A 23,283-nucleotide genomic window follows, 5' to 3' on the forward strand; every position below is an offset into this window, starting at 1 on the left:
TAGTAACATAATTCGGGTCGAAATATTCTAGGCTTATTTGCAATAATAAATCTTGTTTTATGTCAATATTATGGATATTATGGAAAGTTAAATAAGTCATTTAATGGTATTTTCAAGGTTGCTTATATCGTGTGCAAGTTGAGGAACTTGAGACATTTGATGGCCTACGGTTTGAACTTTTGAAGTCGTGTTGGATTGTTGTATGCTAAAAGGCTGAGGTTTGTGTATAAACTCTTGTTACCTACTAATATATTGAAAGCCTATCTTGGTATGGTTGCTATTGTCTTGAAATATGTCTTGTCATATTGGTATCTTGGGAAATTTGCAAGACACTTGCTTAACTCGCCCACTTGTACGGATTGCTCGATCACTTGACATTCTTGTGGACCTTGTCCTTCTTGTGGCTGTGACTTTGTCACTATTGGCATGTCTCTTGTTTCGGACCCTTTGCCATCTTGATTATGGATTTTTAGCTCGTCTTAAGTATGGAAGTTGTCCATTTTAAGTACGAATTAGGAAGCCATTTTTAATATGGTTCTTGGTTCTCTTGATTATTGGGTCTTTACCCTTCTTGATACAGGGCTCCGGTCCTTCTTGATACTTAATCATGTTGGTGTGACGGCATGACGTACATATTGGGCGAAACTTGGTGCTAAATCTTGTAAATGTACTTCTATGAATTATTTACACTTAAGCTTTTACATTTAGAACTTGATACTCGTGATATAGTTGTTGCCTTGTTTTAATTATTATTGTACATTGGTGCGGCTCATGACTTGAAAAGACTATGGTGGAAACCCAAAGGCTTCAAACTTGTAGTTTTGCACCACTAAGCTTTGTGCTTAGCGATAGTTGTTTCTATCATAGGAAATGTCTGAGAAGAGGCTTGAGGTTGGCCATTGGAGATGAAGTTTTGGGAGCTTAAATGAAGATCACATTTGCATATAGGCATCTATATTTTACAGTATTTTGGGACGTGTATATGATTTATGGGTTGCTTGTATATTTGTATTTATGTACGTATTTCTGAGGGTTGTAACTTAAGGATGGTTGTTTGTTTTGTAAATTTTGGGGTATGTACATTTCTAAGTTTTATGAAGCACTAAATTTTCCCTTTGGAGTTGGAATATTTGAATGAAGCATAAATTATCGTAATACATGAATGTCTCGGAAGCTATTTTTTTTAAAACTATTTTGAGAAGTCGCCTGTCCTAAATTGGAATTCTTATTTGATTTAATTGAGATGAAAAAAAAAATTTAGTTGGCGAACAACTTACACCTTTCACTATTTTTTTGGATTATATAAATAGGCCTTACCCAAACTCTTACACATATAACACCAATTAATGTATGTAACCTTCCTATTCCTCAGATTCTCAATAGTCAAAATCGCCATTGTTGCTAACCAGGTGAAGAAGCACACTTTTCTAGGTATCTTAGAGATCCAAATTCATCTATGTCGATGCAAGCTCCTCCCTATCCAGTAGCTTCTCATAGTATGACTTAACAAAAAACACTTCAATGTTCCCCACCTCCCTACATCATGGTTATTATGTGGCGTTCCTTGTTTGTAAAGAAAACCGATTACATTTTGGAATTCTGACACTTCCTAATTATGAAAATTCTTCCTAAACCTCAAATCCCAGTAGACTTCTCCATCTTGTATCCTCTTAGACTTATCGAACTGTCATATCTTTATGGCATGAAATTTTGTAAATGTTTGAAAATGTAAATCTCAAAATATTGCATCACCTGTTCCCCCAAAATTCACCCTCCTCCCACCCCCCACCTGTAAAACAGAAAACTACTAAACTATTTCCATCGCCTCAAAATGCTCCTCTACTACCCGCAAGCATGGTTACATTTTTAGTCCTCCAAGCCCATTCCAAATCCCTGCATGTTTCCCCAATCATTTCTCTCCTAAAAGCATGTTCTTCTATCCTAAACCTCCATAACAATGTTCCTAACAGGGCAACCTTCAAATCTTTGGTTCCAAGCCCACCAAAACACTTGGGAGTTGGAACAGTTTCCCAATGAACTTCTTTGCATTGTCTGTCGAATCCCAGTGGAAATTTCTTTGAAGTCTCTCCAATTCTTCTGTAAGACTAACCAATACATGAAACACAAGATATAAAATATATGGAGATGCTAGATAATGTGCACTTAATAACACTTCATTTTCTCATTTAGATAAAACTCTTTTCAGTCATCCAAGCATATCCTGAAGAACCGACTTTCATGTTGCTTGGTCCTTATTTGAAGCACGTAATGGTAATCTGAGGTAGGTGATGGAAGAGCCCTAACCTTGTAATTCATACTTGTGCGTGAATCTCAATATCCACCACATTTCCAACTAGTATGATCTCACACTTTTTGAAGATGATCTTAAGGTCTGACACCACTTGGAACCATGCTAATATATGTCCAAGTATATCAATTGAGTCCTATCTGCATCACAAAATACCAAATTATCATCAGCATACAATAAATGTGAAACTCTTACATTGCCATGTCCCCAAACCACATTGAAGTCCCTCAATTATTCACCCGTCAAAAACTTTATCCATCATTCTACTCAGCACCTCTATTACTAAAATGAACAGCATAGAAGATAATGGATCTCCCCGAATCAAGCCTCCTGAACTAGGATTAAACATGACATAAATCAGATTTAGTAGAACTACATGGATGCTGATTGTTACCCAACTACAGTGGAGCCCCTCAAGTATTCACCCGTCACAACTTTATCCATCATCCTACTCCACACCTCCATGACTAAAATGGACAGCATAGAAGAAGATGAGTCTTCCTGTCTCAAGCCTCTCAAACTAGGATTAAACATCACAGAAATTGTATTTTAACAAAATTACACAAAAAGGATGGATCAGATATAATCCAGATCTAAAAGTTGCCTGACCCGTTACATCATTTTTCCCAATCCAGTGTTCAGCAAAATTGAAAATCTCTCTCTCTCTCTCTCTCTCTCTCTCTCTCTCTCTGACTATCGATCTTGCCGGAATCTTGTCAGCATCTTTTCGATGCTCCCTCTTCACTCTCTCCTCATCAGCTCTTTCTCTCTCTTAGGGCTACAGGAGCCGATGGATCTGGGTGACTTTTTTGGTTCTGGAAATCACGACCTTTGCAGGTATCAGTGTCAGTTATACAGCGGCAACAGGGAACATTGACTTTATAACACCGACATAGACCAGCAACTCAGGCGGCGGCAGTCCAGCAAACAGATTCCGACCCAGGTTGTATCTTGCATCTTCTATTCTTCGACCAGTATTCAGCACATCCAGGTTCAGCAGCATTCCGTTCTTTCTCTTAGTATTACATCTCAGGCTAAATATTTAGGGCTTGGAAAGTTGTTCCTCTGTTTTCTTCTTCCCGTATGTATTCAATTATTTTTTAAAAAAAAATAAATTGTAATGTTGTGTTCCTCAGCATTAAGGTATGTTGGAGACCTCCAAAAAGGTAGTAACAACCTAAAACAAGAAAGTAATTACAGTAATCCTAAAAGATCTACTAACTGTGCAGCATCTTCTATACAATGTTCTTTACACCAAAACTAGAAAATTGCAATCCAACTCCCCTTGATATTCTAAATGCTGTTGAATCTATATTCAAAGCTTCTTCCATTCCTCTCCCTCCAGATAATCCACCAGATACAGTGTGGGATTATTCTCCACCACTTCTATTGTGTCTTGCTTCCCCCTCTCCTAATCCAGCAACTTAACAAGTCTGTTGTGTGATCTGGAATTGACTATTTGGTCTCTGTTAAACTGAGAAACAGAGTCCAAAGCTGAGATGTGACTTGGCAATGGAGAAACAGATGATTAATTGTCTCTCTAGCCTCACTGCACAGCATGCACCTAGACACAATTGGCAATCCCTTTTTCTGTAGAATCTCATGAGTGAGGCAAGCTTTCTCTAAGACCTCTTTCCTGTAAATTCTACCTGCAAAGAACTTGCCATCCTTATCATGTTTCCATCTAATGGTGTCATCCTCTGTAGTGGTGCCTTTGAATCCATCAATCATCTGCAATAGTTCCACAGGCCTACCTATTTCCCAGTCATTAAGATGCCTCCTAAAAAAGATTGTCCATCCCTAAGGAGACCAACTACCAGTCATTGTAACCTCAAGGTTAGTGCATAGATTGGCCAGATCAGGGAAAGCTTGCATTAAAACTTCCTGTCCAATCCATAACTCCTTCCAGAATAGTATTTTATTACTGGCACCCACCTCATAACAAGTATTCTTCGCTAGTCTAGGCCAAAAATTCCTGATAGATCTCCATACTGATGTTCCATACGTGGTAGATACTGAATTGGTAAACCATTGCTCTGTCTGCCCATACTTATAAAAGATTACCTCCTTCCATAGAGCCTGTTTATTTCCATTGAATCTCCATAGCCATTTCATGAGCAAGCAATCATTCTTTTGGGTATTGCAGCGTTATACAGTTTGAAGGGGTTAAGGAGGTTATTCATAAGATAAAAAGGGGAGGGAGACCGGGCCAGACGAGATCCCGGTGGAATTTTGGAGGCTTTCCAAAGAGTCTTTATTATTTATTCACTGATATAATTTCTTTTGGGATTTATATACCAGTCTTTTGTAATTCTCTTAGATGCTCCATGGTCTAGTGTGGAATTTAGGCAAGAGTTTTAGCTTAATAATTTGAGATACCAATTGTTCATAATTAATTAGCATATTATTTGAAATACTTATTTAATATCTTAAATATTGTGAATTAATGGTGAAGGTATGGAAATATTTGTTTGCCCGGCCGGTGTTTTATGCTGGGTGCCAACCACGTCTAGGTGGTAATTTGGGACGTGACAATATAATTATCATGAATGAGAAGATTTCGTGTTTGACATTGACCATATGTTCCGAAAACCAGAGAACAACATTTCTTTTTCCATGTAAATTGCTTATGAGTTTTCGACAGTAGAAGGTTAGAATGTAAGAAGATATTCCCCAAGTACGTGAAATAAATTACAGAGTTGAAGTTACACTTAAGCATGCCTGTCAAGTAAAAGGAAATACAGAAAAATACCACTGACGATTGTGGAAGTTTCTGCAAGCGCAAGGTAATTTCAGTTATAACACCCAAAGTGCCTTCACTTCCAATCATCAGCCGTGTCAAGTCGTATCTGCGATAGGCAGTTTCACCACATATAAAGAATGCTACGTGGACAGTTTCTTAATGTACAACATTGGAAACTGCTATCAAAACTAAAATAAAGAATTGTTTTGTAACTGAGAAAGCAAATAACTGCAAATTTTTAACGCAAGAAACGTTCAAATGATCATTCCAGAAATGTTTAATCATACTGATAAGTCATCACATTTCTTCAGAATGAAGAACAGAGAATATTGGAACAAATAATAGAAGTGTGAGAATACAAAAACCTATTGTAGTTTACATTAGACGTTGCAGAATGATCTGTTTTATAAGAAATGATAAGTCATCATTAATATATCACCAAGGAGGTACTTTCATAAATTTTACATATCAAAACCAAAAGTGCATCCTTTCTTATTTTTAAAGGGATTCAATAAGATGTATCACTGCTTTGGCATCATTGCCAAGTTCTCTTTACAACAAAAAATAAAGCGAACCTAAACAGTTCATTTTGACATTCTGGAAAATGTTGCCTTTTCTCTTTAAAGCATCTAGCACCTCTCTCCCTCTGAACTGTCATCATATACACACGAGAACAGACAATTTCTTTTGTCTGGTATTCTTGCCTCTGATGTTCAAGCACTTCAATAACTTTCAAGTATCACTTGGCATAGTCATTTGATTCCCAACATGTTGAGAAACAACATAAAACTTAACTTTTTAATAAAGAAGGTTCGCCACACAACACTTGGAGCATAACTAAAATCTTCTTTGTTGAAGTTTTCATGTGTTAAGCGAGCCTTTTGAACTACCAACTGAGTGAAGCATGAAACCTTACAAGGAGCATCTGTTCTCTGGATTTGCCCCCAAGGCCAAAAATTTCCTAGCTGGCCAACCCACTTCAATAATGAATAAAACAGTTCACTGTGAAGCAACCCTTGCTGTGAACTTTCCAGATTAACTTATCTTGACTATGCAACAACCCTTGGAATGGTTCTATGACTACCAAAAATGAAAATTTCAGCAATTTATCCATTTCCCAATCATTCAAATGCCTTTTGAAATTGAAATTCCATCTATCTTGTCCTCTATTGGTAGCCAAGGTAGATTCCAACAACAAGTGAGTTCATATAAATTCGGAAACAGTTACTTTAGTGGAGCATGCCCAATCCAGTTATCATTCCAAAAAGCAATCTTCCTCCCATCTTCCACATCAAAACCAATATCGCTCATATAGTTCTACCATAGAGCTCTACTAATCCACCAAAACCCCATCCCATGAGGAACAATCACTGCTCTAATAGTCCAAAAACCTTCAACCCATACCTTTCACTGATAACTTTTTCTCAAATTGCATGTTCTTCTGAAGTGAACTAACACAGCTATTTCATGATTAAACCACATTATTTGTGTTGCCTCCAGTTTATAGTGCCTAGACCCATTCACTTTTGCTGGAGTGCATCACTTAACTAAGTGGAATGTCCTCATCTCTATTTTCCTTCCTTAGCAAATCCCTCCTTAATTTATCCAACATTTTCTCAGCTTTAACTAATAGAGGAAATAAAGACATCACATATGTAGGGAGTGAATCAAAGACACTGTTATCAACACTAATCTAACCAATGAGAAGCATTTTTGACCTAGCCAACATCTTTTCACATCTTTTCTAAAACCTCATGCCAGATTTTTAAGGCTTTGTTATTTGCTCCGAAAGGCAATTCCAAATATATACTATGCAAAGTTCCTACTTCTCCGCCCAAAATTTAAGCCAGAACTTCAAGATTTGTGACTCAATTATTTGGAAAAATAACTCTTTCTCCAATTACCATGTAGCCTTGGCGCATACTCAAGTACAATGAGGATCAATCTTCAATGCCTCAACTGTTCCACAGTGGCATCAAACATTAAAACGTATTATAATCATATAAAGGATGAGATACTTCCAATCCACTGTTTGCCACCGTGAAGCCCCAGATGTACATTTTACTTGGCTATCTAAAATATTTTACTAAACACTTCCATCACAATAATGAATAACAACGGAAACAATTGAATCTCCTTATAGCTCAAAGCCTCGAACCCCTTAGAGAATCAGAAAGGACCACTGGCGAACCACTTACCAAAATAAAATATGTGATTTTGCTGATATAGAAAGAGATCTATTTGATCCATTTCCTTCAAACCTCATTTCTTTTAGAACATCAAGAAGGAATTTGATATGACATGATCATGTGTCTTCTATATGTCCGATTTGCAACAATCCTAGGCTAGATTTCCTTTTCTCTAGTATCCACACATTCAATAACAATGAGCACAACATCCATCATTTGCCTATATCTAATGAGGTGATCTGGGAATTATCAACTAGCATGTTCACCACCATCTCGAACCTTTCTGTTGGTTTTTTAAAAAGATGTTGCAGAAAAAAAGGATTGAAAATGTCTCTCAATAATTTTATTAAGCATAAGAGCGCTTTCAATAGCCAATTTGAGCACATAATATGCAGAAAATCTGCAATTCAAAATTTTAAAAAGCTAAATAATCTCACCAACTAAAACAACCTAATAAAAATTCAAATTCATCCTAAACCTAGACAACTTATTATGCTAAAAATTACTGCAGTAACTAAACTAAATTTCAGCACTCCTTCTTTGCTTTAGTTACTGCAATTTAAATATGCTCCTCCTCAATTTCTGCTTGGACGGTTGGTGCTGAATTCTTTTCATTGTTTTTTAACTTGCAAAATTTTTCATCTTTTTTTCCTTTTGGTTTGTGCTTAAAAAAACACCCTTAATAATCTTGTCTTGTTTGGAAGCTCATTTGAAAGTGTTTTTTCTAGACAATGATAGGATTTGCAAGGACTTTTCTTCCATCATAACATCTCGTAAAACATAGGTTTCAAAATATGGTTTCATTCTCATCAACCAAATTTGATAGTTTTCGTCGATGAAAATTTGTGGGGCATTAAAAGAGAAATTGTTGCTTGCCATGATTGAAAATTGGATGAAAATAGCTCTACGTGTTGAAAATAAGCACAAGTTAAAAATAACCCTGGAGGGTTAAAAATGGGTTGAAAATAGTTCTTAAAAAGAACTCACAGATCCCCTAAGATAAATGAGGCTCTTGATACCACTATCGGTTTTTTTAAGAGATGGAGCAAAACAGACTTGAAAATGTCTCTCAATAATTTTATTAAGCATAAGAGGGCTTTAAATAGCCAATTTGCGGACATAATCTATAGAAAATCTGCAATTCAAAACTTACAACAATAATATACCCAGTGAAATCCCACAAAGTGGGGTCTGCGGAGGGTAGAGTGTACGCAGACTTTACCACTACCTCATAGAGGTAGAGAGGATGTTTCCGAAAGACCCTCGACTCAAGTGTATCAGACCCAGTAAAGAGAAGAAAACAATGACAGAAGCATAGGAGAGAAAACAACAACAACAACGACAAATAATATGATAAACGAAATGCAATAAAAAACATATGGAAAGATCTATAAGGTCGCGGCTAGTCCTATTACCTGCACTATACCTCTACATGGCAAGATAACACTCTATCCCTACTAGCCTTCTATCAATAAACGACCTCCACTTCTTCCTATCTAGAGTCATGTCCTCAATAATATAAAGTTGGGCCATTTCATGACGAATCCGCTCGCCCCAATACTTTTTCGGCCTACCCCTACCTTGCCGCGTACCCCCTACATCCAACCACTCACACCTCCTCACTGATCTCACCAAACTAAAACAATCTAATAAAATTCAAATTTCAAATTCATCCTAAACCTAGACATCTTATTATGCTAAAAATTAATGCAGTAACTAAAGTAAATTTCAACACTTTCAATCAAAACCTTTAGATATGATCTTGTAAATGCTTCCATAAGGCTAATAGGGCTAAAATCCCATGTCATCTCTACTTCTAGCTTCTTGGGAATTAATGCATGGAATTGAAACTTCTTTTTCAAATCTCTCGCATGTAACATAGATCCATTGTTTTCATGATATCATTCTTGATAATTGTGAAGAAATGAATATTTGGTTTAGGCCTAACTCAACCTCAAAAGCCAGCTCATAGGGAGTATCACCCAAGACCAAAACTGAAGACCCCAACCTATTCCCTAATCAGTGTGGAACTTAACATCCCCCTTCCACATGCCCAAAACTGAGCACAAGTCAACTGGAGTGTCAATAACATAACATGGGGACCCAACATGGAGAAACGCAATTTGATGGGCTTGACTCTGACACCATACTGAAATGTGTGATCAACTCACCTATGAGGTTAAGCTTTGAAAGAGAGTACATTTTTATTTAATTCTTCATTAATAATATACGAGCATGATTGAAAGAACCATATAGTATATCCACCAGGTTCGGATGCTTTATTGTTAGCCCATTGTCTGATAATATCTAAAATTATATGCCCCACAAAGGGCCTCTAGACCACTTGTATTCCTCCCAATAATTTTCTAATATACTAAGTAAATATTACTTGAGTCTCCATTTTCTTGAAATGTTGCCATGTCTCTTAAAAGCTTTGTGTAGTATCTAACAAAGCCATTGAATTGTTTTCATGCTCACTATCATTTTTCTCTTGAAGTTTGTCCTTTTTTGAACATACACATACCAGACGACTTATTCAAATATCATATCAAAACATTTTAACACTCGTAATATAGTAGACCCTTCTATCCATTAATACAAAACAGATGGGGCCATTGATTCACTTACTAGCTATGCGGGATTATAATGCAATGATTATTTATGCAGTGATAAATAATGACGGAATTGTTATGTGGTGATCAATAATGAAAGGATTGTTATAAATGAACAACTTACTTTAGAAGGGCATTTTTGTCTTTAAATATTTTTATCCCCTCATTGCTAGTGCACGTTTCCTAATTCCACATTTTATCCCATATAAAATAAAAAAATAACTATCCGCATAACTTAAAATGGGTATTTATCTTATGCAAGATTTTATATTGGGATTAATTTCTTTAAAATGGGATTTATATTGGGATTTCATTATATCTTGTATTTAAAATGTTCTCCTAGCATTTCATGAAATTATCTTAAAACTTCATGAAAATATATTCAATTTCTCCCCTCCCTTCATCCACCCCATCACAACTGATGAAGAACTCCAACATTTATCTCCCATGTTACTTGCTTTCAATGCCCTCAAATACCTCCTCTCTTACGCACAGCTCGCTTCCCTACATGCAGAATCTCGATGAATCTACTTTCAAAAATCATAATCTACGGCTTTTTGGAGTTCAAATTCCATCTCTATCTGAATTGACTGGAGGCTAACTCCTTGAACCTACTTTCCTCCTCAAAATTAGTGGAATTCTTATTTGAAAAACTACCAAGAGAAAAAATGGCAAACAATGAAAACAAACAGCATTATCATTACAGAGAAGATGCCTGTGCTTCCAGTTGTCATACTTACTGAAAACCAAATTGCTTATTTTCATTCTTCATTTAGGATACTAAAAATAAGATTAAGTTGTCAGAATGAAAAGAAAAAGGAGATCAAGTTATGAAAATTCAAGACTGATATAAGCAAACGCACCCAGCAGCAGTTTTCCTGGCACGGGATGCAGTCTTCACAACTTCTCCATCAGCTAGAACAACCTGCAAGAGAAACTAAATTTAAAATCTGGATGTCCCAATTATACAAGTTTTCAAGTCAACATTACAAACCTTGAGACTGATGACATTATCACGCATTGTACCATACCTACACGCTAAGAGAAAGAACTCTTAGTTGGAAACAAGCCAGAGAGTAGTAAATCTACGATTGACAGGATCAAGATAATTGTTATCAAATATTGACAAGATCACACTCAGAACTTTTTTGCTCCAAATTGAGATATAATTTTTCAAACACTATCAACAAGCATAGCCAGCTTCCTCCTCTTCCAATTTTTTGTCGGGGCCGGGCCACTAAAGATGAAACATTAATAACTATAATCAAAGGGAAAAAACTCAAATATACCATCGAACTATCAAAAATGATCTATCAATGCCTTCGTTAATAGTTGGGCTAAATGCCACCACCATGACACATTTGGCCCATTTGTGTTTGTGAGAATATAAAAGAAAAATATTATTGAATTGTGTATTTATTGTTACAGTGAGACTCTATTTATAGACAATATATTAGAATCCTTTTCCAAGTAGGATTCTATATAACATTCATGTTCCTGTTCCTATTCCTATGCTAACACTTCCCCTCAAGCAGGTGCATACAAGTCTTAAGTACCGAGCTTATTATAGATGTAATTGACACGAGGACCAGTAAGAGACTAGGTAAAGATATATGTCAATTGATCACTCACCTTCACGAATTTTATAACAATATCTCTTGAGAGTATCTCTTCTCTGACAAAGTGATAGTCAATCTCAATGTGCTTAGTCCTCTCATGAAATACTGAATTTGATGCGACATGAAGTGTCGCTTGATTATCACACACACGTTCCATCTGACCGATTTCTCCAAATTTTAGTTCTCTCAGCAATTGTTTGATCCAAACTAACTCTCAAGTTGTTACAGCCATTGCTCAATTTTGTGCTTCTGCAGAAGATCGAGCAACTACAACATTTCTTACTCTTCCAGGACACCAAAATACCTTTTACTAAAACACAATATCCGGATGTAGAACGTCTATCAGAGGTTGATCCTGCCGAATCAACATCTAAATATCCAATGATATATTCATGGCCTCGATCCTCAAAGAGTAGTCCTTTACTTTGAGCTGACTTTACATACCACAGAACACGTACAATTACATCCCAATGACTATCACAAAGGGAAGCCATAAATTGACTTACAACACTCAGGAAAAGAAATATCAGGTCACCATGAGATAATTCAACTTTCTAACCAACCGCCTATACCTTCTGAGATCACTGAGTGGCTCCCCATGTCTTGGCAGGAGTTTAGCATTTGAATCCATAGGAGTGCCAATAGGTCTACATCTCATCGTTCTTGTTTCCTCAAGAATGTCTAATGCATATTTGCTTTGAGAAATAACAATACCTAATCTGGACTGAGCAACCTAAATATTTAGAATATACCTTAGTTTTCAGAGGTCATTAGACTAAAAATGTTGAAAGAGATGTTTCAAATTAGTGATAACAACTAGATCATTGCCAGTGATAACGATATTGTTAACATAAACCACCAAATAATTACAAAGATTTGGTGCAAAATGTTGATAAAACACAGAGTGATCTGCTCCACTACGAGTCATGCTTAACTCCTAAATTACTATACCAAACTTCCTAAATCAGGCTCGAGGAGAGTGTTTTCAAACCATAGAGTGACTTGCGCAGTCAACATACAAGGCTACTAGACTCCCCCTAAGCAACAAAACCAGGTGATTGCTCCATATAGACTTCTTTCTCAAGATCATCGTGCAAAAAATATTCCTAATGTCCAACTAATGAAGAGGTCAATGGCGAACGACAACCATAGATAAAAAAGACGGGAAGATGTTATTTTATCTACGAGAGAGAATGACAACTGTAATCCAGCCCAAATATCTGAGTATAACCTTTGGCAACAAGGTGAGCCTTAAGCGGATCAACCTAACCGTCTAGACCAACTTTGATTGCATAAACCCAACAACAACCAACAATAGATTTATCTACTGGAAAGGAAATAAGCTCCCAAGTACTACTCGTATCTAAAGTGGACAACTCGCCAATCATAGCCTGCCTCCATCCTAGATGAGAAAGCATTTCACCAGTAGTCTTGGGGAGGAAATAGAGGACAGAGATGATACAAAGGCATAATGGGGTGATTATAGACAGTGATAACTCAAGAAAGTATAATGGGGGTTAGTATTACGAGTGGATTGTACACTTTTTTGAAGTGTAACTGGTTGGGTAGAAGGCAAGTTTGCAATAGGAGCAGGCTTCGGCGCATGACATGAATCATCTAGGCATAATGTTGGACGTGGACGAGATGATAATTCAGGATTGGTGGCAGCTGGAGGTGTAGAAGTAATTGTAGATTCCTCAAAGTTTGTATAGGTAAGACCTGAGAAATGGGTAAGACCTCAAAGATATCAGGATGATTAGAAGATGTATAGTAAGATTGAGATTCAAAGAAAGTGATATTGGTTGACATAAGGTATGGATGAAGATCGAGTGAATAGAGTGTTTTGGATGGCGAAATGCGACAAAAGGCTACAAGGGTCTGCCTCACCACAAGGCAAGGCGAGCGGCGAGGCGCTTGCCTTTTTGAAGTGCGGCACCAACTAATATTGAAAAATTAAAATATTTAATTGCATATATAAATAATCAAAATCTCAATAGCAATAGTATATTAGCAAATATTTCAATTCTAAAACTGAAAATAGATAGTACATACTAAAAGTCTAGAACTTGAATGAGAAAAAAACAGAACAAAAGTCAACAGTTAGAAAAAAGTAGAGGTAGAAGTAACTCTGAAGTCTGAAGAAGAAGAAGGAAAAAGAAACAAAGGAAGAAGAAAAGAAGAAATACGTATTTGTGGGACTTTGGAGTCGCCGAAAAAATCTAGCTGGTCAGCAGAGAAGTCTAGTTGAGTTGACTGGTTGGAGTAGCAGTCTAAGTGAAACTGTGCAAATTTGGAAAGAAAACCCTAAACTAACTTTTAACTTTAAAACCCTAAATTGATCGCCTTTTTTTAAGAAAATACAAAAGGTGACGCCTTTCTTGCCTTTGTTGCTCTTGCCTTCGTCGCCATGGCGTCGCCATGGCATCGCCTTTTGAAGATCACCTTGCCACAAAGCTAATAGGCGATGAAGGGTCGCCTCGCCTCGCCTCTCGCCAATCGCATTTCACAACACTGGGTGAATAGCAACGATACCCTTTTTGAAATCGAGAGTAACTAAGAAACACACATTTGAGAGCATGAGGGTCTAATTTATCTCACCTGGGGCTAAGTTATGAACAAAGCAGAGTCCTACTTATGGATAAGCCCTAGTTGCTCATGCAGGGTCCTAACAGGATGATAAGGAGATGTGTGCCCAAAGCTGAGGTGCATCAAGTGCGGGATAGTTTCCACTCTTCACTATATGGTGGCCATCATGGGGGTGAGCTCATTGCTCATAAGGTACTTCAATTTGGGTTCTTTTGGCCTATTCTGTTTAAAGATGTTGAAGGTTATGTGAAGAGTTGCAATCAATGCCAGAGGATGGGGACCAAATCAAGGAGACATGAGAACTAGTACATTCTAGTGGTGGTGGACTATGTGTCTAAGTAGGTTGAGGTAGTAGCTCTCCCCATAAATGATTCAAAGGTGGTGAGCAAGTTCTGGAAGAAGAATACATTTACTCGATTTGGCACTCCCAAAGCTATTATTAGTAATGGAGGAAAACACTTCATCAACCAAATAGTGAAGAATCTTCTGCCAAGTATGGAGTTCGGTATAAGGTGGCTACGGCATACCACCGTCAAATCAGTGGTCTGGTTGAACTGTCCAACAGAGAGGTAAAGCAGATCCTATAAAAGACAATGGATGCACAGAGAAAGGATTGGTCTATAAAGTTGGATGATACACTGTGGGCGTATAGAACAGCCTGCAAAACACCTATTGGGACATCCCCATACCACATGATCTTCGGCAAAGCATGTCACCTTCCGATGGAGTTAGAGCATCAAGCCTAATGGGCCATTAAGAAGTTAAATGTTAATCCAGAGTTAGCAGGAAGGAAAAGGATGGGGCAACTACACGAGCTTGAAGAGTTTAGGCTCCCTGCTTATGAAAATGCCAAGTTATACAAAGAAAACAAAAAGATGGCATGAAAAGCACATTATTACTCGCATCTTTGAATCGGGCCAAAAGGTACTACTTTTTAATTCTAGACTTAGACTTTTCCCAAGAAAGTTGAGGTCCAAGTGGAGCGGCCCTTTTGAAGTGGTGCGAATGACACCACATGGAGCGGTAGAGTTGTGGAATGCGACGAAACAGTCCACGTTTTTAGTGAATGGGCTGAGAGTAAAGCACTACTTAGGAATTGATGTCGATTGAGAGGAGGAAGCTTTGGAACTCAACAATGAATGATAAAGGAGTTGAGTCGTGCCATGACGTTAAATCAAGCACTACACGGGAGGCAACCCGTGATTTAGTGTATTACTTAGGATTTATATTGTTGTAGTTGCGTTTTTAGATTAGAGTTGCATTTTGATTTTTTTTCTTGTAAATTTAGGCTCGGTTTAATTTTTAGTTGAAAAAAAAAGAAAAAAGAAGAAGAAATTTTTGGCGCAGAAACAGTGGAGTTTGCGACATGAGCGCATCGCGGACTTGTTCCGTCACCACATTAACGGGCTCAAGTAAGTAATTGAGAATTTTTTAGTTTTCAGGTACCAAGTAGAGTCCGCGACACGGAGGTCATTTTTACAATTTTTAGGCGTCATTTTTCTTTAATTTTTTAAGTCACTAAATAGTAGAGTCCACAACGTCTCCGCGTCGCGAAATTGGGGCCAAATTTCTGGTTTTCATCAAACGACATGGGTTTAACCCATTTTAATTAAATTTTACCCGACCCAAGCTCTTTTATTTCCCCAATCCGTCCAAAACCCCCATTCCCCTTCTACAATCTCAAAGTTTCATCTCCAATCCCTAACCCTAACCAAATTCCCCACTCCTAATCCACATCTCTTACTTGGGTTACAACAAGTCTCTTTGTGATTTCATCTTCTCAAGCACTCAAGGTATGTTTCTCCTTATTTTTTCTTCTCCCTTTGGCTGATTTTCATGGTGGTAGCATGAGGTGGTACGAAATATTGCCTTTGCTCTTGATTTCTGATTGGAAAATTGTTCAAACTTGTCATATAGGATGGAATTAACTCCTTGAATCTATTATTGAGTGCCCATGCTTGTTGAACCTTTTTGAATTGAAACCCTAACTTGGGTAATCATGGGGAATTGGAGAAATTGTGCTCAAATGATAAGGTTATGTGAAGTCTTGAGTAGCATACATGTTTAATGCGGAAATGTTGATGAGTTGTAAATGTGATTGTCTTGAATTCTTGAGTAGAGACAATAGGATACATGCTAAGTCATATGTTAAGTGCGGAAAAAGGGAAGCATGAGTACCTTTGTGGGATTGCTCATGAATTATAGTGGTGTTGCCTTGAATTCTTGGATAGAGGCCCTAATTTACTTATAAAGTGTGATGTAAATTGGCATTTGAGAATGTATGCTGTCAAACCATGTTGTAAACGAGAAGTCTGAGTACCTTAAAGTGTTATGTATTCTATGATAATGTTCAAGTGTGGGTGGTCGATTGGTTGTTTATTCCTCTTGCTTAAAGTCAAAAATTGGAGGAACTTATTTGTTTGATGGTCTTGTGCAAGTAATCATGTCTTCAAGTAGCAAACCAAGGAAAGAGACGGCCACTAGCAGCCGCAAAAGAGATAGGGGTGTGCCCACAGTGCCGCCCGCAACTGCAGTCCCACAAGGGCAATCACGCCGCTATGGATTAAGAGCAGTAAACCAAAGCTGGGAAGAACTGGTACAAGAAACACACTGAGGTTAAATACTTTCCTGACTTGCCGATCGATGATGAGAGCTTGGCTAGGGAGTTCCCACAAATTACGCAACGAATCATGGAGCTTAACATGAGGTTCATCTTTATGGACCCAATGGATTGCAATTTACACATGGTTTAGGAGTTTTACGCAAACTTCCAACCGGACACCCGAACGCACCATGTCATAGTGCGAGGAGTAGAGGTTCCATTTAACCCCCTTGGTAATTAATAAGATTTTGGGGACCGTTGAGTTTCCCCCAGCTACATTCACAGGGCTGAACATTCGCCCTCTATATCAGGATATCACACTCTGTGAGGTCCCTAGTCTACAGCAAAATGGGTAAGACACGAGCATTTAGGCTACCACCTTTCTTACCCCTATGCCCACATGAATAAGGAGGCGCAAGTTTGGGTTAAGATCGTGATGCATTGCCTCATTCCCAGGCCGCACTTCACATAGGTTACCAGAGACCGAGTTTGCCTTATATACACCTTGATAAAGGGTGTAGAGATTAATATTAGGGTTGTATTGAAGTCCTCCAAGGTATGCCTTTGGTGGTTTAATTACTTCTTTGTGCAGGAGAGCAGGGGTGCCTGAGGAGCCCTTAGATTACATGGCACCTCTCACCATGGAATGGTTCGACGTCACCAAAACCAAAGGGTCGAACACCTCTTATGGGCCCACCCTCACTTCTGTGGAGCGGGCAAAGTAGGATTAACTAATTATGGCCCATATGTAAGGGCTAGAGATGCTCCGTCATAGGACCGGGTGCCGACTATCCAACCAGCAAGAACTAAGAGATGTGGAGAATAGATATCCTCTAAATGACCATGCCAACGTTGTTCTCGGAATCGGGCCCACATTCTTCGAGCCAACATATGATGATGTCCCCACTAACGAGGATAAATTGCGGACCAAGTCCGATATTGATTCCTTTGGCACTTGAGGAAGCCGACAGTGCTGCGGAGATGGATGAGTGAGCAGGGAAGTTCCCTTACCTCACCTTGTACTTTATTTTGCTATTTTGTCGCACTGGGACAGTGCTGCAGCTTTTAAGTGTGGGGTGGGGTGTGATGACATGCTTGTATATTTGTAAATACATTATCTTGTAGTTTTATGTTGTTTTTTAGTTGCTTTTGTTCTATTTTAGGTTCCTTGGCATTTGTTTTTGGTTCTTTGGCCAAGGATAGTCCCATTGAACCGTAAAAAAAAGAGTAGTGTCGTTGGATTAAGTTAGTCATAGTTGGGTGATGTTACCCTATGATGGATGGATGATGACCGTCCTAAGGGTATACGTCGTCAGTGTGTTTGTCTATATATATGGTGTCTTGTTGGCTACAAGATTATGAGCCCGTTTGGATGGACTTAAAAAAAGTAACTTTTATGTATGAAGTGCTTTTATAACTTTGAAGTGCTGAAAGTTATTTTTATAAATAAGCAGTTGAGTGTTTGGATAAAAGTGCTTATGTTGAAAATAAGTGTTTGAATTTTAGGATTAAAAGAATAAAAAGGGTAGTATGGGAATTTAGTTAAAATATAAGGGATATAAAAGTAATTTCCATGGTCAAACAAAATGCCTTTAAGCACTTAAAAAAAAAGTTAAAAATCCTAACTTTTCATTTTTTACTGACTTTAAGAACTTTATGACTTAAAGCATTAGGTAAACACGTCCAAAAGCTAAAAAGGGGCTTATAAGTTGGTTTGACCAACTTAAAGCCCATCCATACGAGCTCTATATAGGGTGAGTTTGAATTGTAAAAAGCATGATATGTTATTGAGTTACTAGTTTTGAGACACTAGGCTCTTTTATTTGACTCATGCTTAATGTTAAATTCAAGTGTTTGTTTGGTTGGGAGTCTTTAGTTGTCATTCTTGAGTTGGATATGTGCCATGTGTGTTAGGTTTTGATTATATTCCATGTTTACTTCTTGATGGCTAGAATTTGCCCAGTGTGTTTGTTAAGCGAAATAAAGAATGTGAAGTTTAGGAAATGATATAGGCATTTCTTTGATAGCCTTGTTCTTATATCCTTTTTGTTTGTACCCACCTTGACTGCATATCCATAGTTAACCCCTTTGACTTGTTCTTTGGTAGCCTCATACAAGCCTATTCCTATTCCCATTCCTTCCTTAGACCTTAAACTTGAACCAAAGCTCCTAAGCGCTTTAGGTGAACGAAAGTGAAGGAAAGCGAAACAATAAGCGTGTGGCCCCAAAGTTATAATCATGGGTGCTTGAAAAAGCTCAAGTTTTGTTGTTAGGGAGTGCATGAAGAAAACCAAAGATATATATATATATATATATATATAATAAGAATAAAGGGCAGCCCGGTGCACTAAAACTCCCGCTATGCGCAGGGTTTGGGGAAGGGCCCGACCACAAGGGTCTATTGTACGCAGCCTTACCTTGCATTTCTGCCAGAGGCTGTTTTCAAGGCTTGAACCTGTGACCTCCTGGTCACATAGCAGCAACTTTACCAATTACTCCAAGGCTCCCTACAAAAGGTGATTAAGTGGCTTAAAGAGAAAGGGGAAAGTGAAGTAAAGAGGGGCAAGAATAAGGTTGTTAAGAAAATGTGTGAAAATGTTAGATGTGGTGTATTAAAGCACTTGAGAATGTAGTCACTATTCATAGCCAAAAACAATACCTACTCATCCCATAGCCTACATTACAACTCATAGAGTCCTAATTGATCTTGAACTTCCACATTCTTGAATTAATGGCACATTACACCAAGGGGCAAGCCTATAGTTCATCTTGGGTAGCATGAGAAGTCTTTCTTGAGAGTGAGCAGTATCTGCTTTTTTTACCCACTGTTGATGATATTATATCTCGTTGAGTATGGGTAAGTTCTTTGTGGTGAGGGCACATGTTCAATGAAGGATTGGTAACTTGTTTGATTCTTGATTGAATAATATACATGAGCTTGTTGCGTTATAGAGTCAATTCTTGAGGTTAGGAGGTGTTGGACTAGTCATTCTTGTGTTGGAAATTTGATAATATGCTTGTGTGATGTAGAGCCTACTATGCAAATCGGTGTAGCCAAGTTTGATTACCTTATATAAAGTTCGCGTTTGAGTGTCACATGCATGAGTATGGGAATTTGTTCGAGGACGAACAAAACTATAAGTGTGGGGTGGTGATCTTAGGTGTATTTATGCACCTAATAGCCAACTTAATCCATATTTGTAACCAAGTTTGAGAACGAATTCCGTAAGTTTATTGCATTTTAGAATCGTTTGGGTGTTTCTGAGCTAACCAACATGATTAGGTCCTTTCAGGGCTAAAAATGGAAGAATGGACCTCAGAAAGGCTTCATCAAGACATAAGACAGAAAACAAGAGCTAAAGAGTGAAGGTGCGAAGCACAAGTGCAGAAAATGAATTGGCTTACACCATCTCCGCGTCGCAGAGATGCCCCAGGAGTAAAGGAATTAATTAAATGGAACAATTTGCTTATCCAGGAGAGTTCGTGCCAAGTCCGCGACACGGACTTGGTTGATGGTTGGTATATCTTCACCGACAAGTTGAAGGACGCAAAATTGTGGAGGGATGAAACAAGTCCGCATCGCAGACTATTATGCCAGATCGTGATTTCTCGCGAATTTCGAGAATATAAATAGAGCACTTGTAATTTTTATAAGGCATTCAGTCTTTTATTAGGAAAACGACTCCTAGGGTTACTTTTCTTACTCTCTTCAATTTTACTACTCTTTGAATGTTCATTAAACGCTTTGGTGCTATGACTCGAACAATGAGTAGCTAATCTCCCCTATTCTAGGGTTGTAGCTACAGGTGATGGTATAATAGCTTTGGTTGAAGATGGGTTATTGTTCATGATTACTCTTGCATTCTAGTTTTACTATTTTAATGTTTAGCCAACATTAGGATATATATATTGTCCACCTTGAACTCGAAAGATGAATAGTTTTACCTATCGAAAACCAAAGTGAGAAATCTTATACCTGAACTTATCTTACGCTGCAATCCTGAGATCTTTCTTAATCTGAATATTCTCCATTAAAATTGAATCATCTGTTAGTAATTAGTTAATTTTCATTATTTTTAAATCATTAGTTTTAAAACCCAATTTTTCAACTCTCTTACACCAGCACATTTAACTTAATTGCATTTGAAAGTGATTAATTGTCAAATTAAGGTCCTTTGGTTCGATAATCCGGCTCGAAAGAGTCACTGTATTACTTGGTTGACCACGTAAACTTGCGTGTGCTATTTGACAATTAATACTCTTACCAACCTTATAAACCATTTATATCAGATATAACCATTATTCTCACCAACCAAATTTATTATTGCTTCAAAAACCAAATTATTTATTGCTTCAACAAATGCCTACTTTATTTATTATTACCAACCAAATTTATTAGTGTTTTTGACCCTATTCATATCGCATGGCCATTAGTGTGGGTTCATCTTCTCAGTCATCTGATCGAGAAATGTATGTTCAACGTGACAAGATTATCCGTACTATGTGGGAGAATTATAATAAAGGGTACTACACTACAACTCATGTTCAATTTAAATTTTTTATTGAACTAAAGTTCGATCAATAAATGTTTTTTTAGAATAGCTTTGTGATAGTGTATTATGCATAACAAACTTTTGCTTATTAAGTAAGATTATATAAAGAATTAGTGCAATTTTGATAGTTTTCCCAACTTATGGGGTTTTATTATGCTTATGAACAAAAAAATACAACTTAAAAATCAAAATTGCATGTCCAAACAAAATTTCAACTTCATCTCATATGATTTCATCTTACATGGTCAAACTGGCCCTAAGAAACAAAAGTCACATGTTGTGTTTTTTTTAATAACCATGGTGTCTGGGCCAGCTTTCGCACACTTTGATTAATTTTCACGAAATCCGTTTTACCTCCCACCAGCAATAGATAACTTTGTCCACCAAGGCTAGGACAGATGGGAAGAATCACCTAGTATTTTGTCTCTATTGGAATTTGAACCTGAGACCTCATGTTCTCATGTTCTCAACCCACTTCATTGACCACTATGTCACACCCTTGGGTGCCACATGATGTATTAGTTAATCGAAGTATAGCTTTAAGATTTGCCATAACACTTAATAGGAAAAGAGAGAGAAAGAAGAGTTCAATTCTGAAGGCACATGGAATATAACTAGAGAACATTTTCCAGCAGCAAATGCAGTGATCAGATTAACACCGCGGAAAGAGTCTCAGAGCAATTACCTCACTGCTAAAGAACCAGAGCAACGTGTAGCACACATTCCTCCAATGGTTGCCCCAGGTCCTGAAACAATGACATGTTCACACTTCTCAGAATATCAGTACACTAATGACATATCACCTGAGATGAGCAGAGACTCCGTACATAAGAGTGAACAAAATTTTAAATTAACAATGGAGGGAGGACAAAAAAAAAGGAAACAGATATAATTTCTGCTCAGCGCTATTGTCTTAGCCCATGTTTGTTTTTTATTTGGACCAACTCAAAACAAGAATCCTTCAAAACGAATTAAATAAAACACTTCAGAAAGATTCTTTTTTTTTAATGATAAATAACATCAGAAAGTGCTTTTTACTTCCAAAATTGTTTGTCTTTTGTTCTACATTTCTCTTACAGTTGAAAAAAAATAAAATGCATGTCCTTGGTCCCTTTTTTTTTCTCAAGAATAATACCGAAACACCTTTGACATTTTTCTTGAACATTAACAAGGAAAGCTTCTGGTAACACCAGTACAGGAAGTGGTTTTCCAGTTATTTAAAGCAATTACAACCAGATTCAGAATAATTTACTAGATTATAGTTGGAATCCAACTTTTTTTTTTGTATGAAGATCATAGTCTGATCCAACTTTACTGATACAATTTTGAGCACTTATAGTCATTGTTATGTGGCAACTGATAAGCTAATATGAAAGGATGTGTCTGGGAAAATATATATTGCCTAATTTTCCACTTTTTATTATCAAAGTTCTTTTATCATTTCCTACTTAGCTAAACATAATGATAATGAACTTTGTAATACCTAAATCATGTGCATGGAAAACATCAAGTTTGAGCTTGTGCACAATTAAATTCCAAGAAAGGAATTTATTCAAAGAGAGAGAGAAAGTGTGACAGAAAACTACACACACTTTTAACCAAAGAAATATAACAGGACTGACCAGGATCAAGGGGAAAAAAGAGATCATAGGACTCCAAGTATTCATTGAGCTCCATCCATCCAATGCCTGGTTCAACTACCACATCCACGTCTTCAACATGCAAAGCTTTGACACGCTACATTTTAAGTAGATTCAAAAAGAATAATAAGGACTATGGACAAGGACCAGGGAATAATGCAAGAATATCATAGCAAAATCATTTTTTTCACGACTGCAACACCCAAGACAGTCATCATGTTTAACCGACTTTGCATCATCACATTGGACACAGTGGACTGGAATTACCAAATTAATATATTCACAACTTACAAGTGAAATTATTTTCCTCTTGCATGCTCATATAATAGGTTAATTTCCAAGCGAAAGAGACGAAAAAATTGTAAAAAATAGGGGAAAAACATAAGAACCAGGGTGGCACAAAGAAGACTCCGTGAAGGGCCAAAGCTCCT

General features: G+C 37.4%; 1 protein-coding gene across 1 annotated transcript in view; it reads right to left on the reverse strand.

Annotated features, from left to right (window-relative positions):
- The window catches only part of LOC129903248 (D-lactate dehydrogenase [cytochrome], mitochondrial), a 49,683-nt gene that overhangs the window by 16,073 nt on the left and 10,327 nt on the right, over nt 1–23,283 (reverse strand). Inside the window, exons 6-10 of the mRNA XM_055978756.1 lie at nt 22,835–22,949; nt 21,898–21,958; nt 10,847–10,883; nt 10,716–10,777; nt 5,061–5,157 (exon numbers count right to left, since the gene is read on the reverse strand). Coding sequence (XP_055834731.1) covers nt 5,061–5,157; nt 10,716–10,777; nt 10,847–10,883; nt 21,898–21,958; nt 22,835–22,949 — 372 coding nt within the window. The remainder of the gene's footprint in view (nt 1–5,060; nt 5,158–10,715; nt 10,778–10,846; nt 10,884–21,897; nt 21,959–22,834; nt 22,950–23,283) is intronic.

Source organism: Solanum dulcamara, chromosome 9 (assembly GCF_947179165.1).
Source record: "Solanum dulcamara chromosome 9, daSolDulc1.2, whole genome shotgun sequence".
NCBI classification, from domain to species: Eukaryota; Viridiplantae; Streptophyta; class Magnoliopsida; order Solanales; family Solanaceae; genus Solanum; species Solanum dulcamara.